This window comes from Gopherus flavomarginatus, chromosome 2, assembly GCF_025201925.1.
Source record: "Gopherus flavomarginatus isolate rGopFla2 chromosome 2, rGopFla2.mat.asm, whole genome shotgun sequence".
In the NCBI taxonomy this organism is placed as follows: Eukaryota; Metazoa; Chordata; order Testudines; family Testudinidae; genus Gopherus; species Gopherus flavomarginatus.
Window position 1 is genome coordinate 189,563,066 of NC_066618.1, and position 27,368 is coordinate 189,590,433.

General features: G+C 38.0%; 1 protein-coding gene across 2 annotated transcripts in view; it reads left to right on the plus strand.

The window, feature by feature from the left end:
* The window catches only part of CDKAL1 (CDK5 regulatory subunit associated protein 1 like 1), a 640,704-nt gene that overhangs the window by 404,381 nt on the left and 208,955 nt on the right, over positions 1 to 27,368 (plus strand). For both annotated transcript variants that reach the window (XR_007772820.1, XM_050942303.1), the window contains exon 11: positions 2,699 to 2,844. Coding sequence is in view for 1 of the 2 variants with exons in the window: in XM_050942303.1 (XP_050798260.1) it covers positions 2,699 to 2,844 (146 nt within the window). In the remaining variant the exon portion in view is untranslated. The remainder of the gene's footprint in view (positions 1 to 2,698; positions 2,845 to 27,368) is intronic.

Below are 27,368 nucleotides of genomic sequence, written 5' to 3' on the forward strand. Positions count from 1 at the left end.
GTGCTGCAGTAGGTCAAATGCAAATTGCATTGATTTGCTGCAAGTTACTGAGAATTAATACTTATTAGGTTATTCTTGTTTGGAGTAGTCACTGCAGAAAAAATGTCTTCTAGTTTTGGAGCCTTTGAAGTTCACATTTTCACACTTTTCTCTGCAATCATGACAGCTGGAATCTTTCTTTAAAAAAGCAAGCAAACAAGCAAGCTGAGTTTCTCACATAATCACAGGACTCCAGGAGCAGGAGCTTTAAGAAACACAATAAATATTGAGCAACTCATGATAAAATCGAGAGTTGTCAACACTGCAGTGTAGTCTCCTATGCTGTCCAGTGTTCAGTATAACCTTACCACATGCAGTTATACCTCTTATTCTTTTAATATTTATTCATTTATTTATTTATTTTTATAGAACTTCTCAAGCTATTCAAAAGTTAAAAGCAACATTTGATATAAAGCTGGGCTCTGTGTCTCAAAGAGAAGCAGGCACTATGCCAAAAAAAGAGGGGGGAGAGGGAGCAAAGCAAAGATTATTTCAGAAATTGATGAGTTAAAGAGGGAACACAAAGGACCAAGTCTACCACTGTATATTGCTTAACACAAAAAGGCCCGAATTTTGATTGGGGTCTCTGGCTGGTGGTATACTGTAAATATAAAATAACAATTAAATAACTGAGAAAGAAGAGTAGACTCAAATATAAGAGCCTTACACTGAGCCTTAGAAAACCTAGAAGAAAAATGATGTTGAGATCTAGAGAATATGAGTGGGAGCTTAAATCTTCAATTATTTTTTTTGATTCGGTGGTCAGCACAAAAAGATGCAAGTATTGTACAAAGGAAGCTGAATAGGAAGATAGCAAAGCAAAGCTAACATGTCACTAGCTGTGTAGTGAGAGGATTGATTGGTTGATTTAAAACCTGAACAGGGACACTTTTTAAGAAAATTTCAAAAAATACTGAGGCAAAGTAGTGATTTTTGCCTTACTCCTTATTCATTACTTACTTGTATCATAAATGCAGTATAGTTTTGAAGGATAATTCAGAGTAAACTGTTTTGAATTAGGAGTAGAACTGGCTAAAGAGGAAGAGTCTGCTGTGCAAAAGAATTCTGTACTGGAACAGTATTCAATTCATCACTCATACTGGAGCTTTTTTGCCTTGTTTCCCTTATTTGATAAAGGAAACATAATGTTTTTATTAGTGATGGGCAAAATAATATATTTGGTTTTGTAAAACTGGGATGGTTCGTTGCAAATATTTTTATGCAAATCCCCAAGGTTTATGGGGAAGAGTTAGAGTGGCAAAACTGGGAGTGATCTTATTTGGCAAAACTTTGTGTTAGGGTTTTGTTGGAGTGTGAGGGTTGGATGCAAGTCTTATGTTATCTGAATATCTAAAGTTTAGATAAAAGCTTCTGGGGTTTTTTTGATTTTTTTTTTTTTTTTTACAGAAATGTTTCAAAAAAATACAGGTCCACTGTGGCACTTTTCTGTCATCTGTGAATGTGTTTGATGTACCTTGTGTTGATCTCTTAGCTTGGTTTAGCTGCATATACCTTGTTGTGCATGTATTGCATTATTGGTGTATTTATTAATATTTGTACTAATCTAACATTTTAAATTTGGTTTATCTAGTTAAGGTAGGTAAGATGTTTTCACCAAATAATGTTACTATTTCTCTCCTTCATTTATACACTGTTTTTTAGGACAAAATTTCCAAAAGTGACTAGTGAGTTTTAGGGTATTTCAGTTCTCGAGTGCCCAATTTGTGACACATTAAAGATGTCTGTTTTTGGAGGATGGTGAGGGGCATTAGCTTAACACTTTCTTAAAAATCAGACCTCTTTAAGGCACATCAACTTGGGCAGCCAAAAACTTCAACTTAGATTGCATATCCTGCCAATGCTGTAAAAAGCAAGGAAATCAGCAGTTACATCATTCATCTTCCCATATAGTCTCCATTACATTCCAACCACGATCCTACACGGCCCCCATCCTGTTTCCCCAAGGCCCCATGTCATATGTCCTCTGCTCATCCTATTACATCTCCCATCACCTTTCAAGCCCACCCTTGTGCTTCGAAGTACTCAATAAATGTATTTACTTTTCAACAGTCACCTTTTAACTTCCAGTTTCTTCTTGCGCTTGTATTACAGGCTGAAATCTGCTACATAGTAGAGGAGCAAGTCTGCAACTCTTGGCTCTTCCTTAACTAGCAAATGACCAATCTTAAAGATGCTCAAAATAGAAACTAAAGAGGATGCACTTAGATGCAAATGTGTGTGGGCTGGTTTGTCTCCCACAGAAAAAGAGCTATTCATTGCTCCCTGATGAAAATCTCTGAGAGCACCGCTAAAGATTTTAATCACACTAAGTCAGAGTTTTGGAATTCTGTGCTCCCAGTGTTTGCTCTTAAATTATATTTATGTCTCTACCAGACAATACTAGGTAGAGGACAGCACTCTCTTGATACATTCTATTTGAAGTGAAGTGTAATTCTAAATCTTTTCATTCTATTGCTGAAAAATTCTTGATAACCTCTCCTCCTGTCCTTTCGGACTCACGGATAGGCAATATAACTGAGTTTTGTTTGGGCATCAGAATCCCCATTATTGACCCTCATTAGCATGTGTGATTTTTATGGGATTTCTGTGCATTGTTTTAATGATTGGCTAAAAATATTTTCTTCTGACTAATTTTTAGGAAATGGCAAAGATTCTCAATCATCCAAGAGTATATGCTTTTCTTCACATACCAGTCCAATCTGCATCTGACAGCATACTCATGGACATGAAAAGAGAATACTGTGTGGCAGACTTCAAACGGGTAGTGGATTTCCTTAAAGAAAAGTAAGTCTGTTAATACTCAAGAAAATACCAGTTCTTTTTTTGTAATGTCAAGAACATGTGGCTGAAAATGCAGTTACTTGCAACCTCATAATTAAGGTATGAAAAAGCTTTCAAAGTCTGAATTTCCTATAAACCTCTTGATATGGTTTGCTCATTTGGCTGAGTTTCATAAATACTGTCCATCTTTGCATGACGTGCTTTTAGTTTGTCAATAGATTCCTAATCTTTTTCAAATAATAGAATTTTAGATTATTTTTATGCCTGAACTACTATGTATAGGTTGTTTGAAGTTCACTTTGCTGAAGTCTTTAACTTTAATGTGGCTTTTTGGTATTGTATAATCTGCAGACTGGAGATGGTCCAGCTCATGATAACATAAATTGACATTTTTTTTTTACTATGTAGTATTTTATATTCTCTAACTGGAATAAATTTACTTTTGTATGTTAATCCCCTGAGTTAGCCTTAAAATAATTGCAATGATTTATGGAAAGACTTTTTTCCTATAAGGACAGAATATATGTTGACATAAGTAAAAGTGTCTAAACATGTTGTATTTTTCCTAACAAAAAGACAAGTGATGTTATGTTAAGCAGGAAAATACTTTTAACAGCCAGTAATAGTATGTTTAGCATTCTATTAAGTAAGTTGGGGTTTTTTAGTTGTTGGGTTTTTTTACCTATGACATCACATACTAAGATTGAAGTGCAAAATGTGGCACTAAATATCTTTCTTACAATTACTTTGTAACTTCTTGGCCTATTTTGAATTAATATTCCCATGTGGAATGACAGAAAACTCATAATAACCTGAAAGAATTATTTCTCACTTTCTTTCTTTGGCTTTCTGTCTGTCTGTCTATCTGTCTATCAAATATGGGTATTTGTGTGTGAGTTTGTGCTTGACTTACCTTGGGTGTGATTTGTTGTTGTTTTTGTTTTGGGGAGTTTTTTGAATGAGTGAAGATTCTTCACTTTACACGCTGGGTTTGGGATTTCACTCATTTACACCCACTTAGTTTAGAGTGCCAATTTTTCTTATTCAAATCACTGTAAAATACAGTGGTTAACTACAAAAATGTGAAAAGCTTCATGGCAGGTGGGAGGCATAACAAAGAATAATTGTTAAAAAAACGAAAGGACCCTCTCCTGCAAACTTTACTGAGGTGAGTGGATGTTCTTATGCATGCAGGGAAATTGATTGCAATGGGGTTACTTGCAAGAGCAAAGGTTGCATCCATTATTTTTTATCGTCATCATTATATTTACTTGTTTTGAGAAGTTTGATTTTTTTCAAACAGTGGATGGTGATGCCTTTGCTGTTCTTTTTTTTTTTAATTAAGAGGTTAGGTTGGCACGCATCTTAACTAGGAACTATGTCAATTTATATCTGAACTGACTTGAAGCTGATTCATTATTCTCTTTAGTAGTTTGAAAGTTGGCAACTATTATCATAACAGCAGCTGGATTTCAGATAACCTAGTAGTGCTGGCACATATTGGGGCATATAGAATTTTTTTTTTAAATCTGCAGCCCTTACACAAAAAAGAGTGTGAATTACTTAATATCCAAATTTGTAGCAGCAGTTCATTAAGAATACAATAATCTATGACATAAATCATTTCCCACAAACGTATTACTTATGTAGTAAATTTAGTTAAAAAAAAGTAATTGATTTGATGTCTATATTTAAAAAAACAGTAAAAATAATATTTTATTAGAAATTTACCAGATTATCTAATGGTACCCATTAGGGAACAGTCTCCATTTAGCATATGGAAAATTCTTTGCAACACGTGGCAGCAGAGTGAGGTAGCTATGCAAGACACAGAGAGAGATTTTGGATATTTGTACGTGCACATCTCTTAAACTCATTTGGTTTTCCTTTTGTGCTCAAGAGCATGTGGTCTTCATTTGTAGTCTTTCCTCCCCTGGTAGCAGCCAGCTATGACGTTGCCATATAGACATTCCCATACAGATTTCTCAAAGCAAGAATTGCTGAGACATAACATTGCCACAGACTTCTCCAGAGTCTATACCTAGAACAGCTGATATTAACTATGTGAGTGTTGAACTATTTTAGCAGTACCAGGAGTGATGGCCCTCTCCATGTCACAAAACAGATCAACCAGAGTTGTAAAGTTTGAACCCACTTACTGCAAATACTACCACAGGACCCAGCCAGTAGATTCAGAATGGCACTTACTCCATAAAATCAGGCATCTGACAAGTAAACATTTACTCTTCGAATGACATTGGACCCATAACACCATAGGTTGTCTCAGTGAAGGAGATACTCCAATACTTGAGATATTCCATTAAGCACTCAGATACCTTGATGAAAAAAACTCAGACAAATAGAAAGAAAGAAATTCTGAAATCGATAGGAGTGGAATGAGAGAAAGGGAACCATGTGGTGCTTGATCAGTTCGTGCTGGGGCACTAGTCACATAATGACCAAGGAACCCCTCCATTCTCAAAGAACCAGGGGAAAGAAACATGGGGACACCTTCTTCACAACCCAAGAGAAGCACCATGAGTCATCTCTTCCCTTTGAGAGGCAGGAGTGGCAGCAGGGGGAATTCCCTGTACTGTTGGAGTATTTGTTTGGGTGCGTGCAGAAGTACTTTTCTCCTTCCACATCTACAGTCTCTACTGAGGTGGTGTTGGTATAGTCGTCCAGAATGCAGGGGTTTTGGTGTTAAAACTCCACTGAAATGATTGGAGCAGTTCACATCCCTCAAAGCTATTGTTTCAGGCTCTTTGGGGACTCAGGCAGACATGCATTGTTTATTCACAATTTGTTTTCGAGATTTTCTTCACATCCTAGAAACTCTTTTTAAAAATGAAAGCTGATATTCTGATTCAATCATGTGATTCCAGAAGTTGGTCTACTAGGCATAGACCTTCCGTGCATCTATCTAAATCTGATCGTGTCTGTAACCACTCAACTGAATGACACTGCTGTTAGCCTGGGATGAGGCTTTGAAGCAGTGTCTGCAATAAAAGGAAACCACAAATAAACACTATGAACTTGAGAAACTGGATTAAAGAACTCATATTTCCTAGTTTATGCATTGTAAAAATGTCTTATACAACCTTGATACCTTTCAAATGCATTCCTTTAACTCTTAGCATACAGACATTTTCTTTAATACAGAAAATGAGTGCTGTGGAGGACATACTGGTACTGATCTGCTATGTCAATACAGGGTTATCAGACTTACTCTTTAAACAGAATTTATTTGTAAGTGGCTTCAATTTCACAGAATTGAACATCAGCATAAAGGAGATGAGAATATATTGATTCCTTTAGGATCTTGTGTTTTTATTCAAACATATCTGTTGATAACCAATATTACTATGTATTTTCTGCTTGGTGTTTGTGGGCAGAGGGGGACTTAGTTATTTAAAATGTTGATTCTTGGATCAGGTATTAATTTCAAACTGCTTACTACAAATTTGGGATCTTCATAAATAGATGTATAGTAAATTTAATCCTATATCCAGATATCAGCAATTGTGTTCACTGAGGTTTCACTGTATTAAAATGTGAGTTGTTATTCCTTTAAGTAGTTTTAGTTTAAGATTCACAACATAATTGAACTTTTGAAGGATGTTGTTTGTAGTTATAAAAAAAGAGTAAGTCTGCTTTAAATTACATCAAAAACTTTTTCAGTTTAATCCCTTGAAATTTACTTTTAGCAATAAAAACAAATAATTGGAATATATTTTAGTTAAAGAATATTTGAGATATGAATGTCACATTTTGCAGTTACTTGAATAACTAGCAACATGATCATATATTGATGAAAGAACCTTTAAAATGGTGATTCTCTTTTGAAATTCTTGTTTGTTACTGTTGACCGAGCTTAATTGTGCTACACCCTTATACATTTCTCCTGTGTGATGAGATTATGTTGTTAATGAAAAGATAAATGAATCTTTCTCTCTCGCTTTCTCTATACAAGCCAAGAGAATTTCAGACCAAAAACTTGACTGATGAAAGAAAATTCAGACTTAAAGCTGACAGCTTCCAGCCTTAAATCTTGAGAAGGCGCAAAGGAACAACCTTTTCTGAAATGGATTTAATATTTCTCATTAACTTGTTTTGTTCTTGTGATATTGTGTCCTCATTTTAATGTGATTGCCTACTCCCATGCACTCCAGATTCTTTCCCAGTCCTCAGAACTAGAAATAAAAATAGCTTTTGCAATAGGCTCTGAAGGACAACAAATTTATGCTGTCAGACCAAGTGGGAGCAACTTGCAAAATCAAAGATCTCTGAACTGATCTCCATTGCTTACAGAAAGTAGCCAAAATTTATATATCGTTTAGCAGCGTGAGTAGCAATTAAGTGAACGAATATTAATATGATGGAAAATGAATTAAAATGGTATAAGGTGACTAATACTTTATGAAGAATAAACAAGATCTTAGTTGCCCAGTGATTACAGTATTTTGGGCAATGACACTAAAGAAAACTAGCTACATTTCTAAAAAAGTTCTGAGATACCTTTAAAGTCCGCAGAGATCAGACAAGGTTTTGGTTTTTACAGTTGCAGTTGCCAAACTTGACTAGATCAGTGATTCATTTAATCTCCAGCCACTTCCTCTGACAGTGGCCAGTACCAGATGCCTTAGGGAACGGTGTAAGAAATCCTCTAGTCCAGGGATTCTCAGCCTTTTTCTTTCTGAGGCCCCCCTCAACATGCTATAAAAACTCCAGGGCCCCGTGGCAAGGGGCGCCAGGGCTTGGAGTTTCAGCCCCACAGTGGGGGCCACTGGGGCTTAGAGTTTCAGAGCCACGGACCCATGGTCAAGAACTGCTGCTGTAGTCAACAATAATAGAACAACCTGGCCATCTGAACATCTTGGCCCCATCTGTTAGTGATTGACTTATGCCCTGAAGCATGAGAGTTCATATCGCCCATTGTCAAACTTCTCAACTGTCCCTCAGTCAAGGGACATCTCTTATTTTAGCCTCGGAGTTAACTGTTCCATATAAATTTGTTGTCAGTCTTATTGTTGACAATTATTTACATAAAAAAGAATGTAAAACTGAACTTATAGGCAGTTATTTACTCTCAAGTAATGGGTCTCACGTCATTTTAATTTTCCTGTATAGAAGACTTGGGTCCATCATTATGTGCCTTAGTCATACATTACGCTCCACATTTGCACCTTGGCAGAGTGAGAGGCGTGCTTAGTTGTGTGTTGTGTGAGTGGATGTTACATTGAGGTAACTGGGCTTGTTTAGTCTGCGGAAGAGAAGAGTGAGGGGGGAATTTGATAGGAGCCTTCAACTACCTGAAGGGGGTTCCAATGAGGATGGAGCTCAGCTGTTCTCAGTGGTGGTAGATGACTGAACAAGGCACAATGGTCTCAAGTTGCAGTGGGAGAGGTCTCGGTTGGATATTAAGAAACACTGTTTCACTAGGAGGGTGGTGAAGCACTGGAATGGGTTACCTAGGGAGGTGGTGGAATCTCCTTGCTTAAAGGTTTTTAAGGCCTGGCTTGACAAAGCCCTGGCTTGATGATTTAATTGGTGTTGGTCCTGCTTTGAACAAGAGGTTGGACTAGATGACCTCTTCCAACCCTAATCTTCTATGATTGGTACATATTGGAACAGATTACCAACAGAGATTATGGAATCCCCATCACTGGAGATTTTAAAGAACAAGTTAGAGTAACATGTTTTTATTACCCATATTAGTGTTTTCGAACTGTACTGTGACAAAGTGGGAATGTTAATGTTTTGTCTGAATACTGTATGCCTCAGTTTCCCTATGTGTTACTCAAGTATCTAGGTGGTGGGACAATGGTGTGTGTTCATTGCAAAGACCCCTAGAGGGCAGGTGTGACTGTCGTCTAGCTGCCTGGGCACAGAAAATGTCCAGCACCCTGTATTCTAGCAACTGATGGCCAGGGCCCATCGCCTCCAAGAGCCAGCCGGAGGTGTTGGAGAACAAAGCCAGAGGTGGAGACCAGGTGATCTGTTTACCCAGTAAGGAGACAAAGGACGGAGGAGGAACATCTGGGCATGAGTGAAGGTGGGCTGCTGTAAGCGAGTCAGTCTCGTGGTTGGGGACTGAGAGGAGAGAGTCCAAGGCTTTTGGTTCTGGATCCTTCCAAGATGGATATGGCAAAATGTCCCTAATTTCCATGCTAACAAGATCTGTTCTAAACTGTGATCGCGACAACTAATAAACCCTTCTGTTTTACTCTGCTGGCTGAGAGTCACTGCTGACTGCAAAGTTGGGGTTCATGGCTCCTTTGGGGGCATGTAAGGCTTTCCCAGGTGTCCCATTCAGATGGATTCACTGCTGGGAGCTCACAGTGTGCTGCAAGGTCAGACCCAAGCAGGCACTGAAGCCAAGGAGGCTTGCCCTGAGAATGTGCCCTGAGGGATTGTCACACTGTACAAGGATCCTGTCTGAACTTCATTCAGAGTAGTTCCAGAGCACTAAGCCTGTGCACTCCTTGGCATCAACTAAACTCTTGGTGTCAATATCATCTTATGATAATTAGTTCCACAGGTTAATTACTGTGTATAGAATAGTTTCATCTGAAAGATGTCCACACAGTAAACTGCCAGATATTCAATTAGTCTTCATTGAAAAGATGAAGGTCAAGAGTCAGTCCTGCTAGAATTTGCATCTATGAGTCCAGGAAGTCTAATATTACAAACCTGAGGCTTCTCCAGCTTAGCAATGTTAATATAAACTTTCCCATACTACTACTGAGCTAAGGTTTAAATAAAGAATCATCAGAGTTTTTCTCAACACACATTTTCCAGTTTAGATAAACATGATATTTTGGGACATCCACTCACTTTCAAAATGCATATTACAATATTTACTCAATACATTGTAACAGCTCTGTCACACCACTACACCCTATCACATAAACGTTGTCTTTTTAGGTATCTTTCTAAAAAAGGTTTTTGAAAAACAGAAAAGACTTCTTAGAGTTCATTGCATTGTGTCGTGTAGGTCCTGCTAAGTTTAAAGATCACCGATCACTAGACTATAACAGCTATTAGAGATTTTATTTTTAAGTAGATTTTTAATCAACAATTTTTAATAATTTTTAATAATTGCTCTCCTTTTGTGGATTGCTTGTGCTTGCTAAGCTGCTGTAATTGACATCTGCAGAGGAAACTTCATGAGTTAAAAAGGATATTTACAAGTAGCTGCATTTTTTTTTTCAAATGTATTCGCTCTGTAGAGCCACACTGATCCGTTCCTCTCTTTCTCTTCAGATAGTTTAAACAGACTTCAGTCAGGTCTTGGAAAAGAACTGAAAATGGTTTTGTGGACAAGACCTTTTGTAAACCAGGCAATGAGCTTTTGAATGTTTTGTCAATTTGTCAGTTTGGTTGTGTCCCCTTTTGTGGGTGAGATGCACAAGGAATATGGGAATTAGGTATTTTACATCTCTCAGCTTGAGAACTCTCTTAGCTCAAGCTATAGGGACTTGGGTTTCAACTCTCCAGGATGAGGGATCATTCCCTGTTCTGTAATCCAAGATGACAGCTGTCACAAATGTACACTCTTGTTTACTTTTGTACTGCTGCTCTAACTAGTTGCATGGCTTGTTAGGTGTGATTCTGGCCTCCCTGTGGTGTGACTCTGCATAGGGAGTAGATTCAGAAAAACACAAATTAATGGTGAAAAAACCAGATTTGTTAGGTCTAAGTCATTTGTTGCTGTGGCAGGAGTTGGGTTGAGTATGAAAGCTACACTAGATTTGTTGCTTTAGTCATTATTTTATGGAGTTAACAAATTTAAGAAGGCAAACTAAAAAAAAGTCTTTCAGAATAAAATTGTTACCAAAATGTTTAGCTATAACTTGTCAGTATTAAATGATGACATTAATCATATTTGCATCATGTCCATCTGTTTCTATTTAGGTATGTAGGTAGATGAAGAAATAATTACTGTATGACAACGGGAGTTAGTAACTGGTTCGACCTCATCTACAGTAACTGCAGGTGTACATGATGAGCCTTGTGAAAATAAGTATGATGCAGACAGTCTTCTAATGTTAAAGCAGTCATTTAACATGAAGGACATGTTGTTGCTCTCTAAATTCTTAAAACAAAGAATAACAGAAAATATATTATCTTAAAAGCCAACTGTTCATTAGATTATTTGTTTGCAGTGGCTTACTAAACTGCGGGTTCTTTACAACCAAAGGAGGGGTATTGAATAAAATTATCATGATTCACCAGTAGCAATAAGAAAAATTTAAAAAACACCACTGTTTACATTTATACCCTGTCATCCCCACCCTTGAATATAGCCTCACAAAAAAAGAGTACCCAGAAGAGGCATCACTTTATTATTCTTTGGGGCTAAAACTTATAAACAGTGGTATTTTAAGGGGTAGATTCTGCCATGTTTAATTTTGTTTAGCAAATTAAAATATAATAGAACAAGTATTTGTTCTTCAATAATTATTTTTTCTAATAGCTGGTCTTTGTAACCATATGATGCTATAGCTATTATCCTTATGCTTTGTTTCCCTTTCCTTCCATTTGTTTGTTATATCCATTTAATGAGTTTTGTCTTGAGTTAGATTGTAAGATCTTTGGAACAGGGACTATCTCTGTGTGTTTGCAGAGTGCTCAGGAAAAGGTACTGTAATCTGACTTTGGGACCTCTTAGTGCTACTGTAGTGTAAACAATAATTAGGGTGCGGAATTATAGTGAGGGCAGAAATGCTTCTTGATGTGGTAAGAGTGTAATGAATGCCCATGTGAGCTTCATCTTGATAGTCTCAGAAGCTGTCATGGTGTTCTCTTTTTGAGGAGTTATCTTTCTAAAACAAAATCATATATTGTTTGAGCAGGTGAAAATGGGCGTTCATGTATGACTTCATAACAGTCTGCTCACCAATGAAATTACCTTTCTCTTCCCTGTACGCATACTATAGCTGTATTATGACATCCAACTTCACACTAAGAGTATTGGCTGTTAGCCCCAACTCTTTATGTCCCAGAGTATTATTGTTTTACCTGCCAACCAGTTACTTTCATGTGCCTATCATGTGGTATGTGGGGGCATATGCTGGCATGTTAATTTAAAACAATCCTTCAATCTGAGACTGCTTTTGAAGGTTAAATGGCACTGTAGAAAATTGTCACATTAACTGCCTACAGATGACCATAGCCTCCTGATTTTTGGGAATAAAAACTACTTCAGCCTGTGTAATAGCTCAGTTCTGTGGCAGTGCGTAACAGCCATCCAGTTATGAAAGAGTTATCCATTACTGTGATTTTAGGGAACTTTCTTCTACCCACATTACATTTTCCTGAAAGTCAGAGACTATCAGTTGAAATTGTAAATTGAGAGATGAAAGCTAGCTCTTTGGAGCAGGGGCAGTCTTTTTGTTCTGTGTTTGTGCAGCGCCTAGCACACTCCATGACTAGAGCTCCTGTGTGCTACGGTAATACAAATAATAAGCTACACTCATGCCACAGACGCCTGGAAGTTCTAGGACGTTGCGCCTGGAATTATAAGATGGATAGGACAATCCACAGACCTAGTAGTCTTTGCAAACTGCTGTATGTGGACACAGTACATTGGTGAACTCAAAAAGGGATCGCTGTTGTTGACAAACTCTACTTTTGCAATAATGTAACACTTTATTATAAACCAGGCCTTGATGAAGAAGTTTTTTTCAATGGTTCCTAAAATGAAAAGCATGTTTTCAGGAACAAAAGTATTTTACAAAAGTATTTCTCATTTCCCTTTCCTTTAGTTTAAACATGGTGTGGAACCTGATTACTTTTTACCAACCAGAATTAATAAAGTTGTTTGGAGTGGTGCCTTCTGTTTCTGAAAATTCTGTACTTCAAGCTTTCAATTGATAGTCTTATCTTCAGTTTCTTTCTGCCCTATCCAAATAAAGCCGTTGTTTTGATAGTAGAATGGGAATAAGTTAGGTGAATTAGATATGTCCAATTCCCAATTTCTTAAATACAGAAAAATTGATGTCCCCATTACCCTCTTGGTTGTGTTTTTGGCTGTTTTTTTGCTGAGGTAGGCATTGTAAACATCATGTAATATTAGGAATTTGTGCTGTTTCAGTATCTATTTAATACCAGTGCTTATATATTTCTGCAGTTCAGCTTTTTAATGTTATTTTAAAATAATCATTATAATATTTTATACAGTATTTTGAAACAAAGTAATAATTAGAACAATTGTCCTCCTGTTCTTTATAAGTACCTTCCTGCTTGTTTTGCTATCATTCTTCTCCACTGACAGGGGCAGAGATTTAGGTCCATGTTAGAATGGGATGTTAGTTTTCCTATCCTAGATTGATTTTAAAATATTGACAATTGTTTAAGTAATAGCTGCTATGATTACATTTAGTTCTGAGTTCAATAATAATACACTCAAGTTTATTATGTGCATCCAAATATATGGTGATATATTTAAATATTTAACTGCATTTGCGTGTCCATTCATTGACAGTAACAGTGGGCATGTCACATATCCCTTCACTGTTTATACATAGAAATTCTGATGAATATAGCAATTTTTAATAAAAGGGAAATATATTGATTATATGTACATATATGTATGTGCTCATGTGTTTTCACATTTGTTTCATTGTATAGGTTATAAATCAGCTTGATAAGCCATGTTATTTTTCAGAGTATGAAGCAATAGTATATCTCAAATAAAAGATGACAGTTGACATGCTAATAGTATAAATAGTAGTTGAGGTCGTATTAACATTAGAGCCCTCAGGGAAAATAAATTGGAATGAATAATTTTAAAAATTAAAAATGTAATATTTCTATAGCTAATCATTATTTTTAAAGAGAATGTCTTGAATTAAACTGTTTAATGTATGAGAAAAACTAATAACAGGAGAATATTTAGAGGTTGTTAAATCTCATTCACATGTAACCATACAATTAAAACATCATTACTCACGAGACACATAATGGTTATGTCACTAGTGTGGAAATTTTCTGTGTATATTCACTTGGAGACTGTAATATAGGTTACCTGAGGCGATGGGGAGGGCCTCAAGGTTCGTTTTGTAATCCACATGTATTTTATATCGGTTGTAAATTGCGTGTCCTACTCTTGAGTTGATGGTCTCTCCATTTTATAATTGAAATTAAATTTTCAATGATGACTGTTTCATTTATTACATTTTATGATATTAAGAAGAATACAATCTTAAAAGGTTTCTGCACAGAGTTTGAGTGACTGCAGGAATAGAAGATTCAATAATATATTCTCCATGCCTGTACTGCTTTTCTCTTGTATTTTAAAACATCCTTTGTTTTAAATTCTTCCAACCTTTTTGTTGTCCTAGAGCTCTCACGTTGGTTGGGGAGAAAATGGCTAAATGCTATTGCGATATGACCCTCATTTACAGCATCTCTGTACGGATTTAAAAATGAAGATAGCAATACTTTAAAGAAGCAGGGAGTAATATAAACTCTGTTCCTGATTCACCTAGCTGAAAATTGCAATTCAGGTGCAACCCCAAGGTAAAGATGAATTCTCGAGTCCAAATACCTTGCAGGTTACATACATGAGGATGTGGAGCCAGAGCTCTTCCCCATTCTTTGAAAATCTGGAGAAAATATTCATCAGTAAAACCCAGAAATCAGAGATGTTAATTTTCTTCTGCGTCATTTGTGTGTCAGAAGCATCCCCACATGAGATGGTGAGCCTTCTCTCTGTGCAGGAGGGAGAATCTGTAAGGACTGTGGCAGATTTGAATTAGTGTCCTAGTAGTAAAAGACTGTACAACAGTACTAATGCTCTGAGCTACTTATTCTCCTCCCTGTGTGATTTTTGTCAACTATAAATTCAGCACAACTACTTCAGCTCATAAAGAAATGAAGGAAACACTATATCTCTAAGTACACTGTCTTGTTTAGAGGGGGAAACGAACTGTTTGGTTGGTTGCAACTGTGTTGCAGGGCCCTTTGTGTGTCTGTGTGTGTGCACGTGCCCGCCTAATCTTAGTTATTTGTTAACATTAGTTACTGGGAGTCTGTTGTCTTTAAACACTTTCAGTGATTGTTTTCCCAGAGAATCTTGAGAGATGAAATCAGTTTCATTTGTTCTGAACAATGGATTGTGGCAGGAATTCTGTGCAGTGGTGGGATGGCTGCACCCACTTTGTTGATTTAAGCTGTCAGGAGACATTGACTCGTACCTAACACTAACAACTGCTGGGGCCAGACAGTTCAGCCATAAACTGTGGCCAGCAAACTGTTATATCCACTTAGCTATTCTCCTAAAGTACCTCTCCCATCTTCATTGGTCCCTATACCCAGAAACACTGGACTATGACTCTATGTATTATTTTGAAAGCCATCAGAATTGTACTTCTTCATTCCATTCGTGCCTGTCATTTATTATCTAGCCACCTGCCTGGGGGGGAACTCTTAATGACTCTATGGAAAGTACAATCTATGCTTTACTGTTAATTTCAAGCATATAATTGCTCATCTCAGTTGGCATTGTTTGTGAAGAAATGTACCTACTTGAGATTCTTGGTTCTCTTCCTACTGTACTGTCCAATATTATATGTGTTTGTGAAACTGTTTCTCTTATACCAGAGATCTAGCAAATAGATAAATAACACTGGAAGAAACTGCTCTTTTTATGGTTTAATGTTTAAAACTGTTCATTATAGAAAACCTGGGCAAATAAACACACCCCTAAAATCATTTTTAAGAGAGATGGTTAATCTTTACTTCTTCATAGTTTCTTACCTATTTAATTTCTTCCTTAAACTGTTTCCTTCAGTAATAGAATATAACCTCTGTATTCTGCTGTTACCTACTAATATTTCATTAAGAATTCTGGCTTGAGAGTTTTGCCACAACCTTGCTTTAACCACAACTGCAGAGGAGCAGAGAGAGTCTGTGAGGCTTATTTTTACATGGCATTTATTAAGATTATCTGCTGATGGTTGGAATCTAAATAAGATGAATAAAGGCAACGTGAAGATGACGGAATGTCTATCCAACTGCAATTCAGCAGGCAAAATAAATATATTATTCACAATTTTTTTATACAAAGTATATATAATTAAATGTGCATAGGTTAAGTGCAGCATTAAACTATAGTTTAAATGTTGCTGTTTTTGCATGTTAGAGATGTCACCAGAAAGATGTTTTAATTTTTAAATATGACGTTCTGGGGTAATGATTTAAGGAACAAAACTAAGTTATGGACATGATTTTGAGAGTGGTTTGAATCTGGCCTTCAGCGCCTGCAATTTTATCGGTGCAGTTAAGGTCATTTAAACATCTAAATCGGTGGTGGGCAACCAATGGGACCTGTGGGAAGTGGCATGGTCTGGCCACTGCTTTCTGCAGCTCCCGTTGGCCAGGAACAGTGAACCATGGCCGCTGCGGGCAGCTATGCCTGTGGACAGTCAGTGTAAACAAACCGTCTCATAGCCCGCCAGCAGGTTACCCTGATGGGCCGCAGGTTGCCCACCACTGATCTAAATACTTTCCTGTGGTCACAAATTGAGAAGTTAAACATGTAAATAATATTAACTTGCCTGCAGTTATTTGCAAGCTAGTAGAGGGAGAACAACTTGTATAAATCTGGTCCGTTATGTTGAATTTATGGCCTCTTTCATAACAAACAACAAAACTTGATAAACTACATTGAACATTTCAAAGTGATATTAAATCAATGAAGTGGATCCACTACCTAAAGTGATTTATTGTAGTTCTCTAATAGGGTTCCCAGGTGTCTGGTGTTCAACTGGAACACCAGTTGAAAAGGGACCCTGGCGGCTCTGGTCAGCACAGCGGAGACGGAGCTGCTAAAAGTCTGGTTGGCTGCAGCACCAGTGGGGCAGGCAGGCTCCGTGAGTGCCTCCGCACAGCTCCTGGGAAGTGGCTGACATATCCCTGCAGCTCCTAGGTGGAGGGGTGGCCAGGGGCTCCACACACTGCCCCTGCCCACAGGTGCTCCACTCGCAGCTCCCATTGGTTAGGAACCTCGAAGAGCCTGTATCCCTTCTGCACTCTGAAGCCTTTGGCCCCAGCCTGGAGGCCCCTCCTGCTCCCTGCACCCCTCATTTCTGGCCCCATCCTGGAGCCCAGAGCCCATACCTCCTCCCACACACCAGCCCCCTGCCCCATTCTGGAGTCCCCGCCCATACTCTGAACCCCAGAACCCTCTCCTGTACCCCAGATCCCTCATCCCCAGCCCCACCCCAGAACCTGCATCCCCAGCTGGAGCTCTCACACCCTGCACCCCAACCCCCCCCGACAGAGCCCCCTCCTACACAATGAACCCCTCATTTCTGGCCCTATCCTGGAGCCCACACCCCCAGCTCAGAGCCCATGCCTCCTCCCACACCCCAACCACCTGCCACAGCCCAGTGAAAATGAGCAACTGAGTGAGGGTGGGAGCGAGACATGATGGGGGGTGGGGATGGAATGAGCAGGGGTGGAGCAGGGGTTCCCACAACTGGGCTTTACATAAAATGTTAAATTTTGTGAAATTCATATTAAAATCCTGAGTTGCCAACACTGTACTTGCATATCTATTCCTTCCTCCAAAGCAGCTTTATTCATGTACACTACGGCATAAGGGGGAAAACAAGATTTTAAATATTTGTTGTTTTATTTACTTGCTCTTTAACTGAATATTAATGTGCAGTAATTGATACTGATTTCATTTTGCTCTTCCTTTGATCGGCGTTATCTAAGTGAGTTGTATGTGTTTGTAGGACAGAATAAAAAGCTGCAGGACTATAGTCATCAGGTAAGACCTATATGTCACATGACAGAGGGTAACTTTAACTTTCCCTTATCAGTACAAGCAGGATAGTGATTTTCAGGAAACCTTGCATTAATCTCAGAGTTTAATGGGTAGCAGTTGCTTCCGTTAGGGATCATTCTGGCACACAGTATTTCAGTAGTTGCTTCTTCTCTCTCACATAATTTTTTCCTCCAAATACTTGTCTAATTTTTGTTGATACATTTTGCAGCTTATTCTGTATATTAATTACTCTTTAAAAATTGAAACAGTCCAACCATCACTAAATGATTTACTCATCTATCATAGATTATTTTATTTTCATACTGGCTACTTCAGACAAGTATGAGCTAGAGTGTGCGTGCTTAAATTTTACTAGTCTTGTATTTAATTTTTTATGTTTTTTCCTGTCCTAAAACAGTGGTTGGGCCTTGGATCTGAATGTCAGTGGGGTCAGAGCACTGTACTGTGTTTCCATTTACTGTATTATCAAACCTACCTCATCTGCCCAATAAATGGTGATGCAAGCAGCTACCAACACAGGCTTATCTTCTGTACTGTGTATTACATTTCGCTTGTAATTTGAGTCAGGGTACCTCTATGTGAGAGGAGCAGAAGAAAATTAGAATTACAGGTGGAAAAACAGTTCACAAGAACTGAGGTGCTTCCCACATTGTTGCATTCCTAGTGGAAATAAGAAATACATATGTATAGAGAACTTGACAATTGAGATTTTGTTATGTCCTATGCAGATTACGAGTTTACAATAAAGTGTGTGTGGTCTTAACAACATTCGTCAAAACAGTAACTTTACATGTGAACATAAATAGAACAGTATATGTCATGATATCGCAGCTCAGAGCTTTGCAACAGAAAGAATATTTGAGTGTCTGGTTATTGTATCATCTAAAATGTTTCAATATGATGTAAGGCTATGCTAATCATTATATTGAAGTATGCTCGCCTGATTAGATTAATGTCTGAAGAATTCAGTAAAGTTAAATATTAATGGGAACAGTTTCTGGTTTATCATGATTTGTGCTACTGGCTAGATAAGAATACTTACTATGCTTTTAGTAGACTACAAAAATACATGAAATATGTTACCAGGCTTTCATTACACAGGGAATGATAAAAGCTTAAATCTTTTCATGTACATTTTCACACACAAATTCCTTGTGCCAAAGAGTTTTAAAATGAAGTATAGTCATTCTGAAATGTAGCTGAGGTATAATCCTTTTTATAAAATTGTTATAACTAATGCAAATAAAATTTGCCAGAAGCAGAAATGTCGATTGAAGACTTTAAAACAAAAAGCTGCCCTGTCATTTTCATTATATGAATAAATATTACTTTAATATTACACTAATATTTTCCATTTTCTAGGACAGTGGTCCCCAAACTGTGGGGCACGCTCCCCCAGGGTTGTGTGGAGAAATGTTCCGGGGGGCCCAGGCCAGCCCCCACGGGGGGCAAAAAGGGAGTGCCACACTTCCAGCCCTGCTCCGCCCCCAGCCCAGCTTCACCACCAATCCCGTTCAGCCTTCAGGCCCAGCTCTGCTGCCTGGCCTGATCCACCACCAGCCCAGCTCTGCCTTCATTTCTTCTCTGCTGCCAGAGCAGCTTCACCTGTAGCTCCAGTTCCTTCCCCACCGCCAGCTCTGCCTTCAGCTCAAGCTCCTCTGCTGAGGAAGCCTGGGCTGTGCAGCAATGGAAGGGGGAGAGGGAGAGACGGATTCTATTAATGAGGAAGGAGGGCCGTGGCTGAAAATATTGCACACCACTGTTCTAGGACATGTTAAATTCTGTTGTTGTTATTTTGTTACATCAATATTAGCCCTCTGCCCACAATAATTTTCTATTCTTTCTGTTTGAAAATGCCAATTTCCACCTGATAGCTAAAATATTTGCATTACAGTCTTAAAAAAACTGGAAAACTTCAGCAAGAAAGAAACACAATTGTCACTGGAATTAGTTATTTTAAAAAAGAAAACCTGTCTTCCTCTTGGTCAGGAAATTCTTCTAGCTGATAATTTTTTAAAACAAAACTGAAGTAATAAAATAACATGAATAAAAGGTAAAAATAGTTGTAGCCCAGGTGAACATCTGTCCCTTAGAACTTGGCCTTAAACCACAAATTTATTTTACCGAATTATCAAGGAGCCATAAAATTAAGACGACATTCTGAGGCTGTTCACCTGGGTAGTATTAAAGCTGATGACCTTGAACAGAAAAAAATTGCATCCCATTATCAATCTCCTGAGCATTAAATCTATAGACTTTTAAAAATACTTTTGTACTTAAATCTTAGAGAGCAGCAGGATATGCTGTTGTGCTGCCAAATAAATTTTAAAACATATTGTCTGTAAGTTTTAAGGTATCTGCAATTTAGTGAACCATAAATAGTGACACAGCTCACTGAACTGAACAGCAAACAAAATTGGTAAAAGCATGCCTGGGGCAACAGCTTTTATTGAGTTTATATTGTTTTAACTTTTATCACGCCTAGCACGTGTAATTATTGACAAATTAACTCTTTTCCATTTTCATTCTCATCCTTTTCCTCTTCCTGATTTTGCTCAGGAAGAATCTCTATGGGATATACTGTGCATTTTAGAGTTGCTTATTTGTTTGTTTGAATGTCCTTTATTAGAACTTAGCAACGAATAGTTGAATCTTTGGGTTATTGACAGTGGCTCTGTCACTGTGCCTCAGTGGGTCACCGCTGAGAATACCAGATTCAAGACAAACTGCTGAGAAATGGGGCAGACTGACTCCCAAACTGATGGTTATTCTTCCATAAGACAGGGCCGCCCAGAGGATTCAGGGGGTCTGGGGTCTTCGGCGGCGGTTGGTCCTCGCTTCGGCGGTAATTCAGTGGCAGGGAGTCCTTCTAGAAGGACCCCCCGCTGCCGAATTGCTGACGACGACCCGGAGCGAAAGAAGCTCCGGGGGCCCGGGCCCTGCGAGAGTTTTCCGGGGCCCCTGGAGCAAGTGAAGGACCCTGCTCCAGGGGCCCTGAAAAACTCTCATGGGGCCCCTGCAGGGCCCGGGGCCTGAGGCAAATTGCTCCATTTGCCCCCCCCCCCCCCCGCCCCGGGCCACTCTGCCATAAGATATGCCAAACCAGAAACAAAAATAAACTTCTGTCTCATCACGCTGGTTAACAATAAATCAGAAATGCAGTCTCCTTAAGTATCCCAGCCCTTGTTTCACCACTCAGACAGTAGACTTAATGAGGCGTGGTCATTTAAAACCATCATCAAATGAAGTGTTCTTCTAACCCAGGGGTAGGCAACCTATGGCACGGGTGCCAAAGGCAGCACGCGAGCTGATTTTCAGTGGCACTCACGCTGCCTGGGTCCTGGCCACCAGTCCATGGGGCTCTGCATTTTAATTTAATTTTAAATAAAGCTTCTTAAACATTTGTAAAGCCTTATTTACTTTACATACAAGAATAGTTTAGTTATATATTATAGACTTATAGAAAGAGACCTTCTGAAAACTTTAAAATGTATCACTGGCATGCGAAACGTTAAATTAGAGTGAATAAATGAAGACTCAGCACACCACTTCTGAAAGGTTGCCGACCACTGTTCTAATCCTAAGAGATCGGCCACATAGCCAGGTAAATATATATCTCAGATTTTACTCACTAATCACACTGTTGTCAATCCTTTATTGTCTAATATATAAAAGTGTATTTATAAGAGAATAGAAAGAGAAGAGAGTTAAAATGGTCAAGGAAAACTAATACATACAATCAGTGCAAAGTTCCTGGATCAGGTTTGAATCAGTAATGGAATAAGCTGCTGGCTTATAAAGTCTCAGGTAACTTCCAAAAGACTGGGAGGTCCTCAGTCCTTTGGTGGGAATGCTCCTTTTAGTGTAAGTCGATAGTCCAAAGATCAGAGCAGGAAAGAAGCAAAATGGAAATGCTTCTAGGGTTTTTAAATACCTTCTTCCATGTGGAGGGAACTTCAGTCTTAGTCTGTGGAAAATTACAGGCACAATATGGAATCCAGGGTCACTTGAGCTAATCACATGCACTTGCATGTTTCAATGAGTCATAGAAGCAGCCATTACTGTGCCTAAAACATCGCTAGGAAAGCCCACCAGGCAGGGATAAACTTCTTCCATGGCTCATTATATTCATTAACTGACCATCAACTTGAATGGTCCATTCATGATTTGCTGGCTAGACTGGATGCAAATTAACTTGTGGTTATTACCCCAGGAGCAAACACATTTTAAATACAGATATATAGTCAACATTCATAACTTTAAATACACAGATGGTACATGCATACAAACAGGACAATCATATTTTATAGATTGTAACTTTTCCATTGATAATTTGCATGACATACCTCAGATAAGGTTTGTTGCATTTATATAACAATGGTAGCAACAATAATATACGTGGCCATATTTTAATCCTACAACATCACAGGTTCCAAAAGAATTAAAAATGTGTTGATCATGGAAGGATGTGTAGCTAAAGTATTCTAAAGTAGAGTGTTTTCCAGATCTTTCCTTTTGTCCACCAGTAAAGCAAATGTGTAATATCTTGCATGCAAGAAAACCTTTTTCTTTACCTTCTTGGGTCACCTTTTTCACACAAAGTTTGAGACACACTGGAATTACCTTTCCAAAGGTGCTGCTATTTAATTTTTATATATAATTTCATAGGTGTGTACTATTAATCTTCCACCGTTACCCCATATGTAATTTACAATATAAGTTTGCGATGTGGAAAGGCTCTGCTCAGGACAGTGTTATGAAAGGCATGTGGGAATCGAAAGAGGATAGGGTAAATAAGGTCACTACATTTATCTTAAGTACTGGTAATATTGATCCTTTTTGTTGGCTGCTATGCTTCCCCTTTTGGAAATGTTCAGGACTCAAGGGGGTAAGAAATGGACTCAACCCTCTAGTGATGAGATGCTTGCATAAAGGGAGAAGAAAAAGCTGCTTTTTCTGTACCTGTTGTCTGATGCTTGCTCTTTTTCAAAGTAAACCAGAGGGATTAACCTTAAACTCTTTCATGCGAAAAATGGGTCTTACTGTGAGTGTGGATAGTGCTTAGCACTTCAAAAGTGCTACTAGAATAAAAATATCATCTATTCAAAAAGAAAAAGGTCTCATTTGTCTTTTCCAACATTCACCTTTCCTATGTTTTTTTCTTTTTTTACCTCTTATTTTCTGATTCCTCCCCCCCTCCCCCCCCCGAATTCCTGCACTTCCACTGCCAAGTTTTCTCACAGAAATGGAAACTTTGTTCTAATTGGTTACTCCTCTTAACTTTTAAGAAACAAATAGCTAAATGTATTTTAAACACGTCATTTACTATCTTTTAATGTTTGTTCTATGTATTTATGACATAATCTAAAGATCACATTCAGATGAGACACACATTCAGATATGAACCTAGTCAGATGGTCCGCTGGAATGGAGTGGGATAGTGTGAGCTCCTCATAGCAGGGCATTCCCTTTGTAGTATGAGGGAACAGAAGACAGATCAGGAAATGCCCCAAGCTCAAACTTCCAGAAGTTCTCCAACTCCAAACTAAACAGATACAACACTTCTTAGGTCTCCCTTGTTTGCAGAGCCTCTAAAAGCTTTCTTTTGCTTAAAATGCCCAAATTGTTAGAGATACTTGGCGTTTGAGACATCAACAAACACTCCCATCCCTTCCAAAACTGTGTGTTTGAATTTAGTTGTTTGATTTCCCTAAAGTATGATTTAGTGGGGCAACAGCAGCAGCTCCCTCCTTTATCAGTCATAGCAGACAAGAAACACGAAGTGAAACTGAAGACCAGAATCGCTCCAGCTGTCCCACTCCTCCAACTGCAGGGGAGGAAGAGGGAAGCCTCTTCTAAATCTCTTCTTCACTGTGAACAAGACTGGTCATCCAAGTGGTTTAAGAAGCACCACTGATCCAAGGACAAGGTCATCCTGGAATCCAAATGGTCCTCAGAGAATCTCAGATCATAATGAGACCTCCTAGGAGGTCTTTCTCTTCAGGCAAACAATTGAAGGCTCATTGCTTTAGTAATTTCAGGAAGGAGGAGACTGTCCCTTCCCTGCATACTGCTGAGTTCAGGGAATTCACCTTGCAGTCCTTTTTGAAGCCTGCCTATAGGAAGTTCTGGGTATGTTGTAGGGAGATTGACTGACTGCACTGCCACTTTTTTCTCCAGTATATGCAAGAAAAAGATGTTTCAATTTGAGAATCTGTGGTTGGGACCATTTTTGGATGTGATTTGGGATGATGGAGGTTGTTCTTTTATTTTACTTCAAGAAGGGCATTCAGCAACATCCCTTGTGAAAAACACAATTCAATACCATCTCCTCTCAAACCCCTTCTCTCTGACCATCAAGGCTGGAGATGCTGACAGGACTTGGGGTATAAGCCCCAGCCTAAGATCTGAGAACCAGAGATGATGAGGCTATCCAAGAGCCAGAAGACTCATTTACATACCGCTCAATTTTTCTCAAAACTGAAGTGAGGAATCCATATCCCAGTTCCCTGCCTATATCCGAAGCCAAATGCATCCGTCCTCAGAGGTTTGAGTCTGAAGTGCCTGCCAGAACCTGGTTAGCTAGGCCATCTTTTTAGAAGTGAACCAATTGACTGTTGGAGACCTAAACAGCTCATATGCTTCCTGGAAAATACCCTTCCTGGCATCTGTGTTTTATCATCATTTTCTATGATACTAGAAGGAAGAAGAAAGAAGATAGGATTGAAAGGAATAGAGGGCAGGTAGGGCAACTGGTGCAGAAGACAAAGAACTGATAGGAAGTAGGCAGACTTAGGGCTTACATACTATCTGTGATTTACAATTTTTTGCCTTGTGCTTCCTGATTGGTAAAGCCAGAATGGTCCATGTAAGATCAATTACCGAGTAGCATATAATTAGGTTTCAGTTAAAACTCTTATTTTCTGATAATTTTGTTTTCTATAACCAACCTTGTCAGCTGGTTACTAAATCAAGTGCACTAATATCCCTCTATTTTGACACTGACATCAGCTTATTCTACCTTGATTGCTTTTTATTAATTAATTCAGCCCTCAATAGATGTGTGACCCTTCATGTAAATCAGTTATGTTGGCTAAGATAAGATGAGCAGTTCTCTGCTTGAACAAAAGGCTGAACTAATCTTGTCCATTTAAACAAGCCTTTTATATGCTGAACTCATAAGCTGCTTGTGTTAGTCTGATGATAAAACAGATGTTTTCCTTAGTGACTCTGCTAATTTAGCACAGGTGCTCATTTTTCATTTCTTCTGCCCTAACTTTTTTTTCATATTTGGTACACAAAAACACCACAGATCAGTCTATTTACAAAATAATTTATTGATATTTGTTATTTTACAAGAGTATCTGTAGGCGTTTTCTTTCTATTCCTATAAAACTCTGGCATTTCCCCCTCACAATTAGTATACACATTATAATATAGTGAATTATTTAGGCCTATTAGAAATATGCTTAACATCATGTCTGAAATCACTGGAAGCCAGCTTAATGTTAAAATTAAACGAAGTACATGATACAACATTAGCATAAGGATGAATTTAATGATTTTCTTTCAAAACAACAATATATATGTTACAGTACATTTATTTTTATATTATGGAGTAATATCTTAAATGAAACTAAATGACAATTAAAAAAACGAACAAGGGATATGTAGTGATACATTATTCTTTTTTATGTTTGTTTCCCTTACTCAGTAATTTCCAAAATTCAGTAATTTGCAATGGGTTACCCATATTTACAAGTACTGGACTTCTAGTACTATTCCTTTTGTTTCTCTTTCTTTCTCTCTCCCTCCCACTGCACCACAACTCTCCCATCCGATATCTGGCTCCTTTTTTCTCTTTCCTTTCAGGTCCAGCCTCTCAGCTACTTAGGAAGAATAGCACAAAACTTTTACGCAGATGTATTTTATTCACAGGACTGCTGAAATTTTACACGCAAGTGTAAACCATGCAAATCTTAAAAGTCTGTGAAAGTAGCTTGCCTCTGTGTCCTAACAAATATATGGCAGACATTTGATTTAGCCACCCATTACTGAATGTAACTTATTTTACAGTACTTTCAGCCTGACACTGGCCATTTTCATCCAGTCTTTTATCAAACAAAATGCAGTTTCATTACAGTGTCCATGTGAAAAGCAACATTGAGGCAATTTTAATAATTTGAAAACTATAGCAATATTGGTCCTCTTTTGGGGGTTGTGGTGTCCTAGCTGAGATACACAGTTTCTACACGCCATACAATTTCTTTTGGAAATGAACTAGTCTGAGAAGCTATAATACTTGTTTTTTACGTACTGCACACCTGCAACAAAAACTGAAATTAATTCTCAGTTAGTACCCAACAAGGTGAAAAATGTTGGAGACTGGGATGCTACTATCCTTTTGCTTCAAGACAGAAATAAAACGAAACCAAGATTGCATTAATGTACAGTTTGTACTTCTAAACCAAGACATTCAATACAATATTCAGGACCACTGATAACACAGTTCCCAGGGTGGAAGAAATGAATGCCATGTTTACTCACCACTGGCTTTGATTTAGATTTGTAGTTATTGTTTGGGACACTGCTTCACTTTTCCCCTGGGACTTGTGCCTAGTTTCAGAAACTTACCAAGTGATGGAGCCATAACACTATAAGGGCTATTGCCTGGTGGGACAGGAGAAAAGAGACCTATAACACAGAATTACCCTTCTTTCTAATAAATGGAAATGCACCTGTTGGGGAGCAATTCTTTGAAGATTCACTCTAAATTTCCGCCTTTTTTTCAATAATAATTCTAAGCAGTCACAAGAACATATAGTTAAATGTTACTCCAGTATTTGAATTCTAAATATGTTTAGAGTCTAACAAAATACTTAAGAGCAGAGTTTACAGTTACATCAGACATTTGTCCTAGGTTTATAACAAAGTCCAAGTGTCATTATAAAAAGAGATTGAAGGATATCAGCATAAAAAGCCCCCTTCACTTAATACGAAGAATGGATTTGATGGGTTTTTAAATTTTGTTAAAAATTTGAAAGATAAATTAAAAAAAAATTACACTATTACCTCTCTGGTAGATGGTCTATTGTTTGTAACAATGTATCTGAATTATTGGTTTCTTCAGTATGCATTGATTTTCAAACAAATGACAGAAATTCTTTTTTTAAAATGTGTTACATCTATTTCTATTTACTGAGATCACTCTTCTGTTCTTCGCTTTCTCCATTATATATATATACATATAAACTTTTTTGTTTGTATTTTATAGTATAATACAATTCCTGATATTTAAAGAAATTCATAAAACTACAAAATGCTTACAAACTTAGAGTTCTGCAAACTCTTACACCTGTGCTTTTGTATGTGAATAATCCCTTTGAAGTTGAGTTTGTGTGTAAATGTTTTCAGGATTAAGGCCTTAGGTATTTTTGCTTTTTTTAACTAAATTGAAGTACCTATAAAAACCTGTTTTATATAGATCAATATACAGATCGATATATTCATAGATTTAATAGAATCATAGAACTGGAAGGGACTTTGGGAGGTCATCTATTCCAGTCCCCTGCAGTCATGGCAGGACTAAGTATTATCTAGACTATCCCTGGCAGGTGTTTGTCTAACCGGCTCTTAAAAATCCCCAATGATGGAGATTTTACAACCTCCCTAGGCAATTTTATTCCAGTGCTTAATCACTGGAAGTTTTTCGTAATGTCCAATC